The sequence below is a fragment of the Ranitomeya imitator genome, chromosome 1 (genome assembly GCF_032444005.1).
Source record: "Ranitomeya imitator isolate aRanImi1 chromosome 1, aRanImi1.pri, whole genome shotgun sequence".
Taxonomy (NCBI): domain Eukaryota; kingdom Metazoa; phylum Chordata; class Amphibia; order Anura; family Dendrobatidae; genus Ranitomeya; species Ranitomeya imitator.
In genome coordinates this window covers 626,515,580-626,531,243 of record NC_091282.1, presented here as the reverse complement: position 1 = coordinate 626,531,243, position 15,664 = coordinate 626,515,580, and the positions used below count along the sequence as shown (strand labels likewise).

Genomic DNA, 15,664 nt, shown 5'->3' with positions numbered 1-15,664 from the left:
AACCGCATGCATTCCCCACATGCGTCTAAAAAACGCCACGTTTGTACGTGTTTCTATGCGTTTTTTCCTGCACTTGCGGATGCGGATTAAACGCTGCGGATCTTACCGCAAATGTGAAACTAGCCTAATTAATGCAAAAGGAGCCCTAACCAAGAATTGAGTGCATTCACTAAATATACATTTCAGTAGGTCAACATTTTGGATTATAAAATAATTATTCAAGCTGGTGTAAAAAAGAGGATTCTAATTTAATGAGATAATGACTTTTGAGTTTTCATTGGCTGTAGGCCATAATCATTAGCATTAACAGAAATAAACACTTGAAATAGATCACTCTGTTTGTAATGACTATATAATATATGAGTTTCACTTTCTGTATTGAAGAACTGAAATAAATTAACTTTTTGATGATATTCTAATTTAGTGAGAAGCACTCGTAGATCTGTAGCAACGGGTTACAGACTGTGCACATAGATCAAGCTGTTCAAACATTTATCAGATAGCATGGTATAATCTACCAGCTCTAGTGAGCAAGATGTTTAAGTCAATACCTGCTTTAGTTGTTTTAGTATGCCATTTAACACATTAGCATTGTAAAATGCCTGGGGCAGATCCTGGACCTTTGCACTAACTGGTTATGACAATGACAGATGTTATCAAAATAAGTCAGAATACTGGGTCAGTAGCAAGAAGTTAGAATCAGGAACAAAATCATAAGCCAGTAGAAAAGTCTAAACACAAGTCAAGGTCAAGAACTGGAAATGCACATTAAGTTAGTGTAGCACAGCAGAAGTGAACCAGAGCGAGTAACACCTATAACTGGCAATTGGAAGCAGAAAACTAAGGGTTGAAAATTGTATAGTCCCACCTAAGTCTCACAACAGGGAGTTAATGATGCAATATGTTCAGAAATTAAACCCAAAGCTCCCTGCATGGATGTCACTACAAGTTCCAGAATACTAAACAGAATTGCTGCCCTGTTGTTCCATGTAATCCGCAATGAAGGTGTGTCACAATCTAGTGGAAAAAGCAGAAAGATTTACGTGTTTCTGCACTTTTTTTGTATTACAAATAGAGGTTCATCCCTTAACGACAAATCATGTAGTGGATACGTCATATGCCACCTCCTTTATTTTTATGCGGGCTCGCAAGCTGGGCTTGCATCTTTTCTGGCATTTAATGGCTGTGATAATTAGTCATTGTGTACCTCTAGCAGCCAGGCTACACTCATATTTTCATAGATTCAAACATATGGTCAATATGTCCTGAGGACAGATGAACTGGCACATTTTCCATTTCCAATTTCCAGCAGTTGATGTGAGTTAGACAAGTATAATAGTATTTAATTTTAACGTCTTTACGGATCGCCACAAAGTAAATATTTCAGGTAATCATTTAGGCTAGCTTCACATTAGCATTTGAGTCTGCAGCGTATCATCCGCATGCGCTTACGCAGCATTTTTTATCCGCATCATCTTATGCATGACGGCAAAAAAATGCTGTATGTGCATGCGTTTGCATGCGTTTTGGCATGCGCTTGTGTTGTTTATGCGCATGCGTTCGATATTTCCAATGTTTTCCAATAGCTTTTCCTTGACATCAGACACCCAATGGGTGTATTATGGGATTTCTATATATATAGACACACTGCAATGAGGAAATCCTAATCTTTTGCTGCTGTATCCTGCTGCAAGATGGATCTTGACATGGAGAGCTTCTATGCTAATCTGGATTTACAATTGAAATTGGCTGTTGCCTTTGCTTTTGCTTTTCAAGAAGAAGACAAAGACTGAGAAGACTTCATTGTCGCTACTCGCAACACCCCATCCTTGAACTCCGAGAGAGCCGTGGAGCCTACCACTCGTTATACACCGACCTGCGTGCAAACCCTCAGAAGTTTTTTACTACACGAGGATGTCTGAACGGAATTTCGATGACTTGCTGAAACATATCTGTGGATCCATTAGCAGGCAGGACACACCATTCCGTAGAGCAATTCCTGGTGAGGAACCTCTGTTGGTGACCCTGAGGTACGTAGTTGTGAAAAACAAACACATGTTCATAGTATTATTGTTAGAAAACCCATGTATTCATTTTTTATTTCCATTTTCTGTTTGTCAGATTCCTGGCTTCCGGAGAGACCTTATCATATCTCCATTTCCAGTTCCAGATTGGAGTGTCCACCCTTTCTGAGATTGTTGGAGACACCTGTAGGGCTTTATGTGGTGTTCTGTGTCAAGAATTCCTCCCCCAACCCACAACTGAACCCTGGCTTGAAAATGCTGAAAAATTCAAGGACATTTGTAATTTTCCTAACTGTGTGAGGGCTGTGGATGGCAAAAACATTCGGATTATGAAACCAGCTGGAAGTGTAACTGAGTATTTTAGTTACAAAAAATACTTTTTGATTGTTCTCATGGTGATTGCAGATGCTGAACATTGATTTGTCGCCATGGATGTTTGCTCATATGGATGAGAAAAGGACTCTCAGACTTTCAAAAACTCTGACATGGGCCAACGTTTGTATCATAATAATTTCAATTTTCCAAAGCCACAACCTCTTCCCAACACTGAAGGCCCACCAATGCCATTTGTTGTGGTTGGGGATGAGGCCTTTTAAATGTGTACCAACCTCCTAAAACCTTACTCAAGTAGAGACTTGAATTACACCAAACGGCTTTTCAATTACCGACTGACAAGGGCACGAAGAACTGTGGAGTGTGCGTTGGCTTGCTGGTATCTAAATTGTGCATTTTGGGGACAGCCATAAATCTAAAAATTGAGACAACTGATGAAGTTGTGAAAGTGTGTGTTGTTTTGCCCAATTATATCCTGGCAAAAGAGCTACCCATCTTAGTACCTGAGGAGCCTGTTACATTGCATAATTACCAAGATCACCCCTGAGGACTACAGTGGAAGTTGCCCAGATGAGAGATAAGTTTCCTGCATACTTTATTTCTGATAATGGATCTGTGCATTGCAAGATGGAATGGTTTAAGCCGCTAAGTATGTACCTGTATTGTAAAAATGTACCTGTAATGGTAAAATGTACCTGTAATGTTTGCTGAATTAAATAATAAAACACCTGTAGTAAAACACCCGTTACAAGTTTCCCTCAACAATACAATACACACATGTGTGTGTTTCTAGCGGGGGCGCTTAAAGAGACAAAGAAAACACAGATATTGTGCAAAGAAAATAAACATTTCTCTAACAAAAAAATAACGGGGTTTAGGATCGGGATCTATCTGAGCGTGAGATGCGGTGGACCTTGGGGGTGTGAAGCTGTGAGGATTGGGTGGTAGTTGATGAAGGGGTTACAGAGGAAGGGACAACAATTTGAAGGATTGGATCATGGATGGGACTGGACACATTGGGAGTAGAAAACACAGTGGAATCTTGGGAATGGATAAACAAACTGGAAAGGACAGACACAAGGGAAGGTAGTGACACATTTGACAACAGAGACATATTGGTAGGTGAGGGTCCAATTTTAGCAGGGTTTTTTGACTACAGGTCTTCGTCATGGTGAGGATGTTTTTAGATTTGGATCTTTGCTTTCTTGGCTGAGTAGGAGTGGTGGCCTCTGTAGCAGTCTTCTGGCAAGGTGCTGGACTGACCAGCGTGGTGGATGCTGCTGGCTGCAGGGGTGCTGAACTTGGGAAAGTAGTGGTGGATGCTGCTGGCTGCAGGGGTGCTGAACTTGGGAGCTTGGTGGATGCCGCTGGCTGCAGGGGTGCTGAACTTGGGATCGTGGTGTATGTTGCTGACTGCAGGGACGATGAAGTTGGCAGCGTGGTGGATCTGTGAACTGGAGACGGTGGTGGTGGTGGATAGTTCAGTGCTGTGGGAGTTTGAAAGTAGATGTTTGGCTGCTGGTAATATCTTCCGGCCTGTGGATTGTAACTTTGTCACTGCTGCTGCAATGCATGGCTGTAAGCAACCTGGCAGGCCTGCATGACGTTGAGCTGGAATTGAGGTGTAAGGTTTTCCGACACTTCCCGCTCTATTGAAGTAACAAAATGTTGCGCCGGACTCTCAAGGTCGGCTTCCAGGTCGTCAAAACGTTTGTTGACATCCTGTAGAAGTGTGTTCACATGAGTGAACCCACTCTTCAGTCTATCACCAAACACCGTAATCCCATCCTGGAAGACCGAGCTTAAATGCATAAACTCGGGCATAAGTAACCTCTCCCAGGCCCTCTGTCACTGACGAAAAGACCCAAAAAAGCAGCGGCAGAAGGCTGGGAGAGGGGAAAACCTGACGGACCGGTGGCTGCCTGTTCTTCAACCTGTGAGGCCTGACAGGTTGCTACGTTGCTGGTGGATGATTGGGATTGTGCCTGTTCGTTAGCTGGTCAATGAGGGTCTGCTCCAACAGAGGACGATCCAGGTTGTGTGGTGCTGCACCAGTTTCTGTGGTGAAAAAAAATAGAAAAACATTAGTAGAAAACAAAAAAAGGTTAAATAATAGTAAGACAACACAAAAGATACTCACGTTCTCATAGCAAGTGTATGCCTCAGAAAAGCAAGGTTCGGGTGGTGTTTGTATTTTCTGAATATCCTTTGAGCAGCACCACTTTTAACCTGGTTCTCTTATCTCATTTCCTTGTTGAAGCGATCCTACATCGAGCGCCAACGCACCCTTAGGCTGCTGTCACACTAGCAGTATTTGGTCAGTATTTTACATCAGTATTTGTAAGCCAAAACCAGGAGTGGAACAAATAGAGGAAAAGTATAATAGAAACATATGCACCAATTCTGCATTTATCACCCACTCCTGGTTTTGGCTTACAAATACTGATGTAAAATACTGACCAAATACTGCCAGTGTAACGGCAACAGCTTCGGACTGTAGTACCTTGGGCCCACCAGAGAAAAATCATTCTTGGGGCCCACAATGCCCTTTAACACTAGAAGTCCCAGAGATGGGTCATTTGACATTTCTACCTTTGAAACCCAGAGAAGGGTCAAATGACCTAAAGGATTTTATCTATAGCTTATCTTATCTCTATTCACTGTCTTTTGTTCTGTAATTAAGGCCATTACTGTTGCACCACAGGAGGTTGTTTGCTGTTTTCCATCCAGTTTACCCATGTAGTTTCAAGTTTCAAGTTAGTTCTGTTCAGTTTATTGTATTTGATAATATAATTGTATTTAGTTTAGTTTTATTTGTGCAAAAAAGCGCTGAAACAATGAATCATTTTTTATATATTTTAAATAGAGAATTAGAAATTTTAGAGCAAGGTACAGTTGTGAGTAATGACCAGAAGCATTTGTGTCTAAGGCTATGTGCACACTTTGCGGATTCCACTGCGGATTTTTCCGCAGCGGAATTCCAAAATCCGCAGTGAAAACCCGTTGCGGTTTTTACTGCGGATTTATCGCGTTTTTACTGCGGTTTCTTCTGCGGATTTTCATCTGCAGTTTTCTATTGGAGCAGGTGAAAATCCGCAGAAAAGAAGTGACATGCTGCGGAATGTAATCCGCAGCGTTTCCGCGTGGATTTTTCCGCAGCATGTGCACAGCATTTTTTGTTTCCCATAAGTTTACATTGTACTGTAAACTCAGAGGAAACTGCTGCGGATCCGCAGCGGTCAAAGGTACATGTTACGATCTCGTCGACGATATAGTTAGAAATGTCACGTGATCACATCGTTCGTGTAATCAGTTTCACATCATCCAAGAGGCGTCACATGCAACTATCTTGTTAACGATGTAAATTTTGGCTCCGCGTTAGCCTCATTGCAAACGTTTGCAGAACGATTTTTCACAATGGCAGGAATAGGAGAATTTAGACCGACATCGTTCATCTCAGCGTTACACTGAACGATGCTGCACATCTTCTGACACATAATTGGACGAGGATCGTCAGATTTGAGATCCTGACCTCAAATCTGCGATCAGCGATCCAACGATGTGTTCGTCCGATATCTTCACGTTACACGCAACGATGTGAAAACGACATTGCATGAACGACGTGATCACGTGACGTTTTCAAACGATATCGTCAACGAGATCGTAACGTGTAACTGTACCTTTAGGCCTCAATCACACTAGCGAAAAAAAATCACAGCATGTTCATTCTTGTGCAAATTTGGCGCAAAAAAATTCCCACAAGAGGACTGAAATTTTAGTGTGAAAAATATACAAAAGAACAACTGTTAATTGTTTCGATGCTTTTTATTTTTTTTTTAAAAACCAATAAGATTTTTCTTTCACTAAAGGGTTATTTCACACCAACATCAAACAAATAGTCACATTTTCAAGATGAGCAGTGTATAAGCGGCATGGCCAAACAAATGTGATAAAACAGTGAACAAGAAAACAATATAATAAAATTATACAACAGGGAGGGATGTTGGTGGAGGAGTGGGAAGAGGGGAGGGGGAAAGGATAAAGGATGTTTTTTATTTTTGTTATAAAAATGTTAAAAAAATACAAGGAATAAAACAATTCCACACATATTTTCAATAGGCTGCAGTGGGGGGCTGTGTGTGTGTGAGTGGCATGTCCTTGTGTGACTAGCATTTCAGCACTCACTCAGCAGTCTGTCTGAACATGTCGGAACATACCTGGCCCTGCCTGGGTATGTCCCTGGTACATTTGCCACACGTGTATTTGTAGCAGTCAACACATCTCTCAGTTGCACAATTGTTCGTGCATCGATGGTTGACCTGACACTTCACCCTTTTGCCAGGGCTGGGTGTGGAAGGAAGTTGCCAAAGGAGTTTCTCCTTGCGTGCCTTCTTTTCAGTCACATGACGGCCACCTAACTCTTTTGCAAGCTCAACCAGGAAGTCCACCCGTCTCTCCCGCACCCCAGTGCATGCCTGATAAAGAACATGAGCATTGAGTGCTGCCATGTCAATCATGTTGTAGAACACGGCGACTGGCCATCTCCGTGTTCCTGCACGCACGCTGTACTCCCGCACCATTTAGTCCATTACATCCACACCGCACTTTGTGTGGTTGTATTGTGTGACCGTGTTTGGCTTCCTTTTGTTGGTATCCTCAGTCTCAAACACGCTGTGCATGCTGCTGAGAATGTAGACGGCCTTCTTTCGTTTGGGTGCATACACTGTCAGTGTGGCACCAGTGGTTGAAAACACCTGAGTAGTGAATTCAGTGTGGTCCATCTGTCTAGCGGATTGAGGAATTTCCCGGCGACTCTTGTTGACTGTGCCGAGGATAGTGGTTTCCCGGCTAAGCAGTCGTTGTGCAAGTGACAATGATGTAAAGAAATTGTCCGTGGTTACAGTTCTGCCCTTGTCCATGAATGGTTCCATCAGCCTCATCACTACAGTTTCGGACAGTCTCTCCCCGCTGGGACGACTGGGGTCCTTGCCAAGATATGGGAGGACATTACAGATGTACTTTGATTTCAAGTCGCAAGCCACCCAAAACTTGATACCAAACTTGTCTGGTTTTGTTGCAATGTATTGCAGAAAACAGCAGCGAGTCTTTGACGGAAAAAGCTGTTCATCAATAGTGATGTGTCGACCAGGGTTGTAGGATGCGATGCAGTTGGTGACAAACGATCTCCACACATCGGAGATTGCAGCAAACTTATCGGTCTCCACTCGCTCACTGCGCGTGAACATGTCATCAAAGCGTAGGTGTTGCATGATGTCTTGAAAGCGGTTTCGGGTCATAGTGGCAATGATCCTTGGGTTTCCCAGGTTTGCTGACCAGCTGTCACGTAGTGATGGAACCTTGGTCACCCCCCACAAGATAATAACTGAAATAAATGCCATTAGTTCCGTGAGACCCATGAACCAATCCACCTGCTCCGTGTGACGTGCATGTTGAGTAGTCCATTCTTCAATGCTACGAAGCATGTCAAGACTGATAAAGCAGAGGAAGCTCTGAAGGCGACTCTGGACACTTCGTCTGGCCTTAGCACTTGGCTCTCCATCTGTAGGGTACGGTTCTATTGGGGTCAAATGGAAATACCACACAGGATATACTACAGGATATCCTACCACATAGGAGAGCTGACAGATCCTCTATATACTATACCACACAGGAACACAGGAGAGCTGACAGAGCCTCTATATACTACACCACACAGGAGAGCTGACAGATCCTCTATATACTACACCACATAGGAGAGCTGACAGATCCTCTATATACTACACCACATAGGAGAGCTGACAGATCCTCTATATACTACACCACACAGGAGAGCTGACAGATCCTCTATATACTACACCACACGGGAGAGCTGACAGATCCTCTATATACTACACCACACAGGAACACAGGAGAGCTGACAGAGCCTCTATATACTATACCACACAGGAGAGCTGACAGATCCTCTATATACTACACCACACAGGGGAGCTGACAGATCCTCTATATACTACACCACACAGGAGAGCTGACAGATCCTCTATATACTACACCACACAGGAGAGCTGACAGATCCTCTATATACTACACCACACACGAGAGCTGAGAGATCCACTATATACTACACCACACAGGAGAGCTGACAGATCCTCTATATACCACACCACATAGTAGAGCTGACAGATCCTCTATATACTACACCACACAGGAGAGCTGACAGATCCTCTATATACTATACCACACAGGAGAGCTGACAGATCCTCTATATACTACACCACACAGGAGAGCTGACAGATCCTCTATATACTACACCACATAGGAGAGCTGACAGATCCTCTATATACTACACCACACAGGAGAGCTGACAGATCCTCTATATACTATACCACACGGGAGAGCTGACAGATCCTCTATATACTACACCACACATGAGAGCTGACAGATCCTCTATATACTACACCACACAGGAGAGCTGACAGATCCTCTATATACTACACCACACAGGAGAGCTGACAGATCCTCTATATACTACACCACACAGGAGAGCTGACAGATCCTCTATATACACCACACGGGAGAGCTGACAGATCTTCTATATACTACACCACACAGGAGACCTGACAGATCCTCTATATACTACACCACACAGGAGAGCTGACAGAGCCTCTATATACTACACCACACTGGAGAGCTGACAGATCTTCTATATACTACACCACACACGAGAGCTGACAGATCCTCTATATACTACACCACACAGGGGAGCTGACAGATCCTCTATATACTACACCACACAGGAGAGCTGACAGATCCTCTATATACTACACCACACAGGAGAGCTGACAGATCCTCTATATACTACACCAGACAGGACAGCTGACAGATCCTCTATATACTACACCACACAGGAGAGCTGACAGATCCTCTATATACTACACCACACAGGAGAGCTGACAGATCCTCTATATACTACACCACACAGGAGAGCTGACAAATCCTCTACATACATATATATATATATATATATATATATATATATATATATACATACCGTATATACTCGAGTATAAGCTGAGATTTTCAGCCCAAATTTTTGGGCTGAAAGTGCCCCTCTCGGCTTATACTCGAGTCACGGTCTGTGGCAAGGTCGGCGGGTGAGGGGGAGAGAGGATTGTCGCATACTCACCTAGTCCCGGCGCTCCTGACGCTCCCCCGGCCTGTCACACTGTCTTCGGGTGCCGCAGCTCTTCCCCTGTACAGCGGTCCTGTGGGACCGCTCATTAAACTTATAAATATGGACTCCACTCCCATAGGGGTGGAGCCGCATATTCATTCCTCTAATGAGCGGTGCCAGTGACCGCTGACAGGAAGAGCTGCGGCACACTAAGACAGTGTGACAGGCAGGGGCAGCGTCAGGAGCGCCGGGACTAGGTGAGTATTTTATATTCACCTGTCCACGTTCCACCCGCCGGGCGCCGCTCCGTCTTCCCGTCCTCTTGCTCTGACTGTTCAGGTCAGAGGGCGCGATGACGTATAGTGTGTGCGCCGCCCTCTGCCTGAACAGTCAGTGCGGAGGGACGCCGAGACGGGACGCTGAGGAGCTGCAAGCAAGCGAGGTGAGTATGTGATTTTTTTTTTATTGCAGCAGCAGCGTTATATATGGCACAGCTTTATAAGGAGCATCTATGGGGCCATAATGAACGGTGCAGAGCATTATATATGGCACAGCTTTATATGGAGCATCTATGGGGCCATAATGAACGGTGCAGAGCATTATATGGGGCACAGCTTTATATGGAGCATCTATGGGGCCATAATGAACGGTGCAGAGCATTATATATGGCACAGCTTTATATGGAGCATCTATGGGGCCATAATGAACGGTGCAGAGCATTCTATATGGCACAGCTTTATGTGGAGCATCTATGGGGCCATAATGAACGGTGCAGAGCATTATATATGGCACAGCTTTATGTGGAGCATCTATGGGGCCATAATGAACGGTGCAGAGCATTCTATATGGCACAGCTTTATGTGGAGCATCTATGGGGCCATAATGAACGGTGCAGAGCATATATGGCACAGCTTTATGTGGAGCATCTATGGGGTCATAATGAACGGTGCAGAGCATTATATATGGCACAGCTTTATATGGAGCATCTATGGGGCCATAATGAACGGTGCAGAGCATTATATTTTTATTATATTTATATAATTTTATTATATTTATATATATTATATTATATATTTTTTTTTTTTTTTCTAAGTACTCGGCAGTTATAACATGGCAGTTAGACAGGGCAGGAGACAGGTAAGAAAAACTAAATCTAATCCATATTCACTTGAAACAGCACAAATACCATATTTATTTGTATAATCTATATTCTGGCTGCTGCATTCACTCACATTCACCGCCCTCGCATTAACTCTCTACACTCCATCCATATCGGCCCCTCTGTCCTTGCCTCTCCTATGTATAGCACTCATGCTCTATTCACATTGCTTAACAGCACAGATCCATTCAGTCCCAACATCCAACACAAGAGAAGCTCTCACAAATCACTTAACCATCTGCTCACTCTCTCGATCCTCCTTCTCCTAGTCGCTGGAGACATATCTCCAAACCCCGGCCCCCCATGTTATAGCCAGTCAAACCTCCCAATTGCTACACCCAGAAACCCCTCTAACCTTATTAATATTCCCTGCATGCCTGCTGTCTCTTTCAATTGTGCCCTTTGGAATTCTCGCTCTGTGTGTAATAAACTCTCCTTCATTCATGACTTCTTCCTTTCTAATTCTCTTAATCTCCTGGCTCTTACTGAAACCTGGATCCAGCAGTCAGACACCACCGCTGCTGCTGCTCTTTCATATGGTGGACTACACTTTTCTCATACCCCAAGATCAGACAACAGAGCAGGTGGAGGCGTTGGTCTGCTCCTTTCACCCAAATGTACTTTCCAAGTTATCCCCCAAGTACCCTCACTTGTCTTCCCTTCCTTTGAGGTCCATGTGGTCAGACTCTACGTCCCCTTCTCCATGCGAGTGGCGGTGGTGTATCGTCCTCCCGGCCCCTCTCATCAGTTCCTGGATCACTTTGCCACCTGGCTTCCACACTTTCTCTCCTGTGACACCCCCACCCTTATCATGGGTGATTTCAACATCCCCATTGCCTCTCCCCTCTCCCCATCTGCTTCTCACCTTTTATCTCTATCCTCCTCTTTTGGCCTCTCGCAGCATACTAACTCTCCAACACATGAAGATGGAAACTCCCTTGACTTGGTCTTCTCCCGACTTTGCTCAGTGGATGATTTCACAAACTCCCCTCTCCCGCTCTCTGACCACAACCTTCTTTCATTCTCTATCAAGAACTGCCATCCCGCTCAGGTCACCCCCACTTTCCACACCTATAGAAACATACAGGCCATTAACACCCAGAAACTTATGAAGAACTTGCAGTCCTCATTGGCCCCTATTTCCTCCATCTCATGTCCTGATTCTGCATTGAAGCATTACAATGAAACCCTGCAAAGTGCTCTGGATGAAGCTGCTACTCCTATACATAAAACAACTCGGCACAGACGGCAACAACCGTGGCACATGCTGCAAACACGTTTCCTGCAGCGGTGCTCCAGGTGCGCAGAACGTCTGTGGAGAAAATCTAATCTACCCGAAGATTTCATCCATTATAAGTTCATGCTAAAGACATACAATTCTGCCCTTCACCTCTCCAAACAAACCTACTTCAACACCCTCATCACCTCCCTGTCCAATAACCCTAAACGTCTCTTTGACACGTTCCAGTCCCTACTCAACCCAAGAGAGCAGGCCCCAACCACGGATCTCCGTGCTGACGATCTGGCCAATTACTTCAAAGAAAAAATTGACCACATTCGACAGGAAATCATCTCCCAATCTCTTCATACCATGCACTGTCCTCCCTCCCCCACTGCATCTAGTTCACTCTCTGACTTTGAAGCAGTTACAGAAGAAGAAGTAAGCAGGCTCCTTGCATCTTCTCGCCCGACCACTTGCACCAGTGACCCCATTCCGTCACATCTCCTCCAGTCCCTTTCCCCGGCTGTCACCTCTCACCTAACAAAAATATTCAACCTTTCCCTCACTTCCGGTATTTTTCCCTCCTCATTTAAGCATGCCATCATACATCCATTACTTAAAAAACCATCCCTCGATCAAAACTGTGCCGCTAATTATAGACCTGTCTCTAATCTTCCCTTCATCTCTAAACTCCTCGAACGCCTGGTCCACTCCCGTCTTACCCGCTATCTCTCAGATAACTCTCTTCTCGACCCTCTTCAATCTGGCTTCCGCTCTTTACACTCTACTGAAACTGCCCTCATTAAAGTCTCTAATGACCTACTAACAGCTAAATCTAATGGTCACTACTCCATGCTAATTCTCTTGGATCTCTCTGCAGCATTCGACACTGTGGATCATCAGCTCCTCCTCACTATGCTCCGCTCCATCGGCCTCAAGGACACCGTTCTCTCCTGGTTCTCCTCCTATCTCTCTGACCGATCCTTCACTGTATGTTTTGCTGGTTCCTCCTCCTCTCACCTTCCCCTTACTGTTGGGGTTCCTCAAGGATCAGTCCTAGGCCCTCTTCTCTTCTCGTTGTATACTGCCCCTATTGGACAAACAATCAGTAGATTTGGTTTCCAGTACCATCTCTATGCTGACAACACCCAATTATACACTTCTGCTCCCGATATCACACCGACCTTTTTAGAAAACACCAGTGATTGTCTTACCGCTGTCTCTAACATCATGTCCTCCCTCTATCTGAAACTAAACCTGTCAAAAACTGAACTCCTCGTGTTCTCTCCCTCTACTAACCTACCTTTGCCTGACATTGCCATCTCCGTGTGCGGTTCCACCATTACTCCAAAGCAACATGCCCGCTGCCTTGGGGTCATCCTTGATTCTGACCTTTCATTCACCCCCTACATCCGATCACTGGCTCGCTCTTCTTACCTGCATCTCAAAAACATTTCTAGAATTCGCCCTTTTCTTACTTTCGACTCTGCAAAAACTCTGACTGTTTCACTTATTCATTCTCGTCTGGACTATTGTAACTCTCTACTAATCGGTCTCCCTCTTGCAAAACTCTCCCCGCTCCAATCCGTCCTGAATGCTGCAGCCAGGATCATATCCCTCACCAACCGTTACACCGATGCCTCTACCCTGTGCCAGTCATTACACTGGCTACCCATCCACTCCAGAATCCAGTACAAAACTACTACCCTCATCCACAAAGCACTCCATGGCTCAGCACCACCCTACATCTCCTCCCTGGTATCAGTCTACCACCCTACCCGTGCCCTCCGCTCCGCTAATGACCTCAGGTTAGCATCCTCAATAATCAGAACCTCCCACTCCCGTCTCCAAGACTTTACACGTGCTGCGCCGATTCTTTGGAATGCACTACCTAGGTTAATACGATTAATCCCCAATCCCCACAGTTTTAAGCGTGCCCTAAAAACTCATTTGTTCAGACTGGCCTACCGCCTCAATGCATTAACCTAACGATCCCTGTGTGGCCTATTTATAATAAAAAAAAAAAAAAAAAAAGGTTCCTCGCATCATGTTCTCATACACTTTATGCAGTATTAGCCCTCTGTGTCTGTACTGCTACATACTTAGGCAGGTAACTGGTTCATGCAGCTTTACATGAACACCTGAGCCTTACACTATAGCTGGTCCGAATAACTAAAGCAATTGTTACCATCCACCTCTCGTGTCTCCCTTTTTCCTCGTAGTTTGTAAGCTTGCGAGCAGGGCCCTCACTCCTCCTGGTATCTGTTTTGAACTGTATTTCTGTTATGCTGTAATGTCTATTGTCTGTACAAGTCCCCTCTATAATTTGTAAAGCGCTGCGAAATATGTTGGCGCTATATAAATAAAATTATTATTAATTATTATTATTATTATATATGGCACAGCTTTATATGGAGCATCTATGGGGCCATAATGAACGGTGCAGAGCATTCTATACGGCACATCTTTATAAGGAGCATCTATTGGGCCATAATGAACGGTGCAGAGCATTATATATGGGGCACAGCTTTATATGGAGCATCTATGGGGCCATAATGAACGGTGCAGAGCATTCTATATAGCACAGCTTTATATGGAGCATCTATGGGGCCATAATGAATGGTGCAGAGCACTATATGGCACAGCATTAAAAGGAGCATCTATGGGGCAATAATGAACGGTGCAGAGCATTCTATATGGCACAGCTATATATGGATCATCTATGGGGCAATAATCAATGGTATGGAGAATTATATATGGCACAGCTTTATATGGAACCTCCTTTGCGGCAATAATAAATGGTATGATGCATCTATTTTTATTTTTGGAATTCACCTTTAGCTGCTGCATTTCCACCCTAGGCTTATACACGAGTCAATAGCTTTTTGTGGCAAAATTAGGGGGGTCGGCTTATACTCGGGTCGGCTTATACTCGAGTATATACGGTATATACATACATCTCTATATACTACACTACACAGGAGAACAGTAATGTAGGTCCAGTGTGTGTAGTAAAATACTTACCGGTGGCCATATCCCACTGCAATGAAGAAGACAGAAGCAATGATACAGCGACAGAAGACGGCGACTGCTGCGTATTTTATTACACACAGGGAAGCTGTATCATAGTTTTCTGTTGGGGGCGAGACATTGTTTTTATTAGTATGATTTTGGGATAGATGTGATTTCTTCATCACTTGTTATAGCTTTTTTTGTGGAATTGTGGCGACCCGAAAAAAGGACATTTGGAATTCTTGAGTTGTTTCTGGTTACGGTGTTTACTGATCGAGTTAATTGTTTAATTGTTTTTATATTTTGATCGATCGGACTTTTCTGAACCCAGCAATGCCAAATATGTGTTGTTTTTTATTTTTTAAATATATTTATTTTCAATTGAATAAAAAGGGGTGATTTGAACTTTTAGGAATTTTTTAAATTTTGTTTTTACCTTTCACTGGTACAGTTAGCCCCTTAGAGGACATGAGGATGCGATCATCCGATCACATGTGCTATTATATACAGTGCTGCCACAGCATCATTGCATATGGAAGAAATTATGGTCTCCTTTAAAGCCTGGCCATAGGAAGAAGACCCCTGGCTGTCATGACAACCCATCGGCGACCCACGATCACATCATGGGAGCTAATGGGCGAGAGAATGATACGCACGCATGTTGGCATGTGTTATATGCTGCAGTCAGAGATTGACAGTGGGATTTAACACGCGCCATACATGTAAGGCAGATGTCGTAAAGG

At 44.1% G+C, this 15,664-nt stretch overlaps 1 protein-coding gene across 6 annotated transcripts in view; it reads left to right on the top strand.

The window, feature by feature from the left end:
- Nucleotides 1-15,664, top strand: part of LOC138637873 (cholinesterase-like) — a 269,681-nt gene that overhangs the window by 109,609 nt on the left and 144,408 nt on the right. Inside the window, exon 3 of one of the 6 annotated variants that reach the window (XM_069726807.1) lies at nt 2,122-3,006. The exons of the other annotated variants lie outside the window; for them this stretch is intronic. Within the exon in view, the coding sequence (XP_069582908.1) occupies nt 2,928-3,006 (79 nt within the window). The 5' untranslated portion in view covers nt 2,122-2,927. The remainder of the gene's footprint in view (nt 1-2,121; nt 3,007-15,664) is intronic. 6 annotated transcript variants of the gene reach the window in all.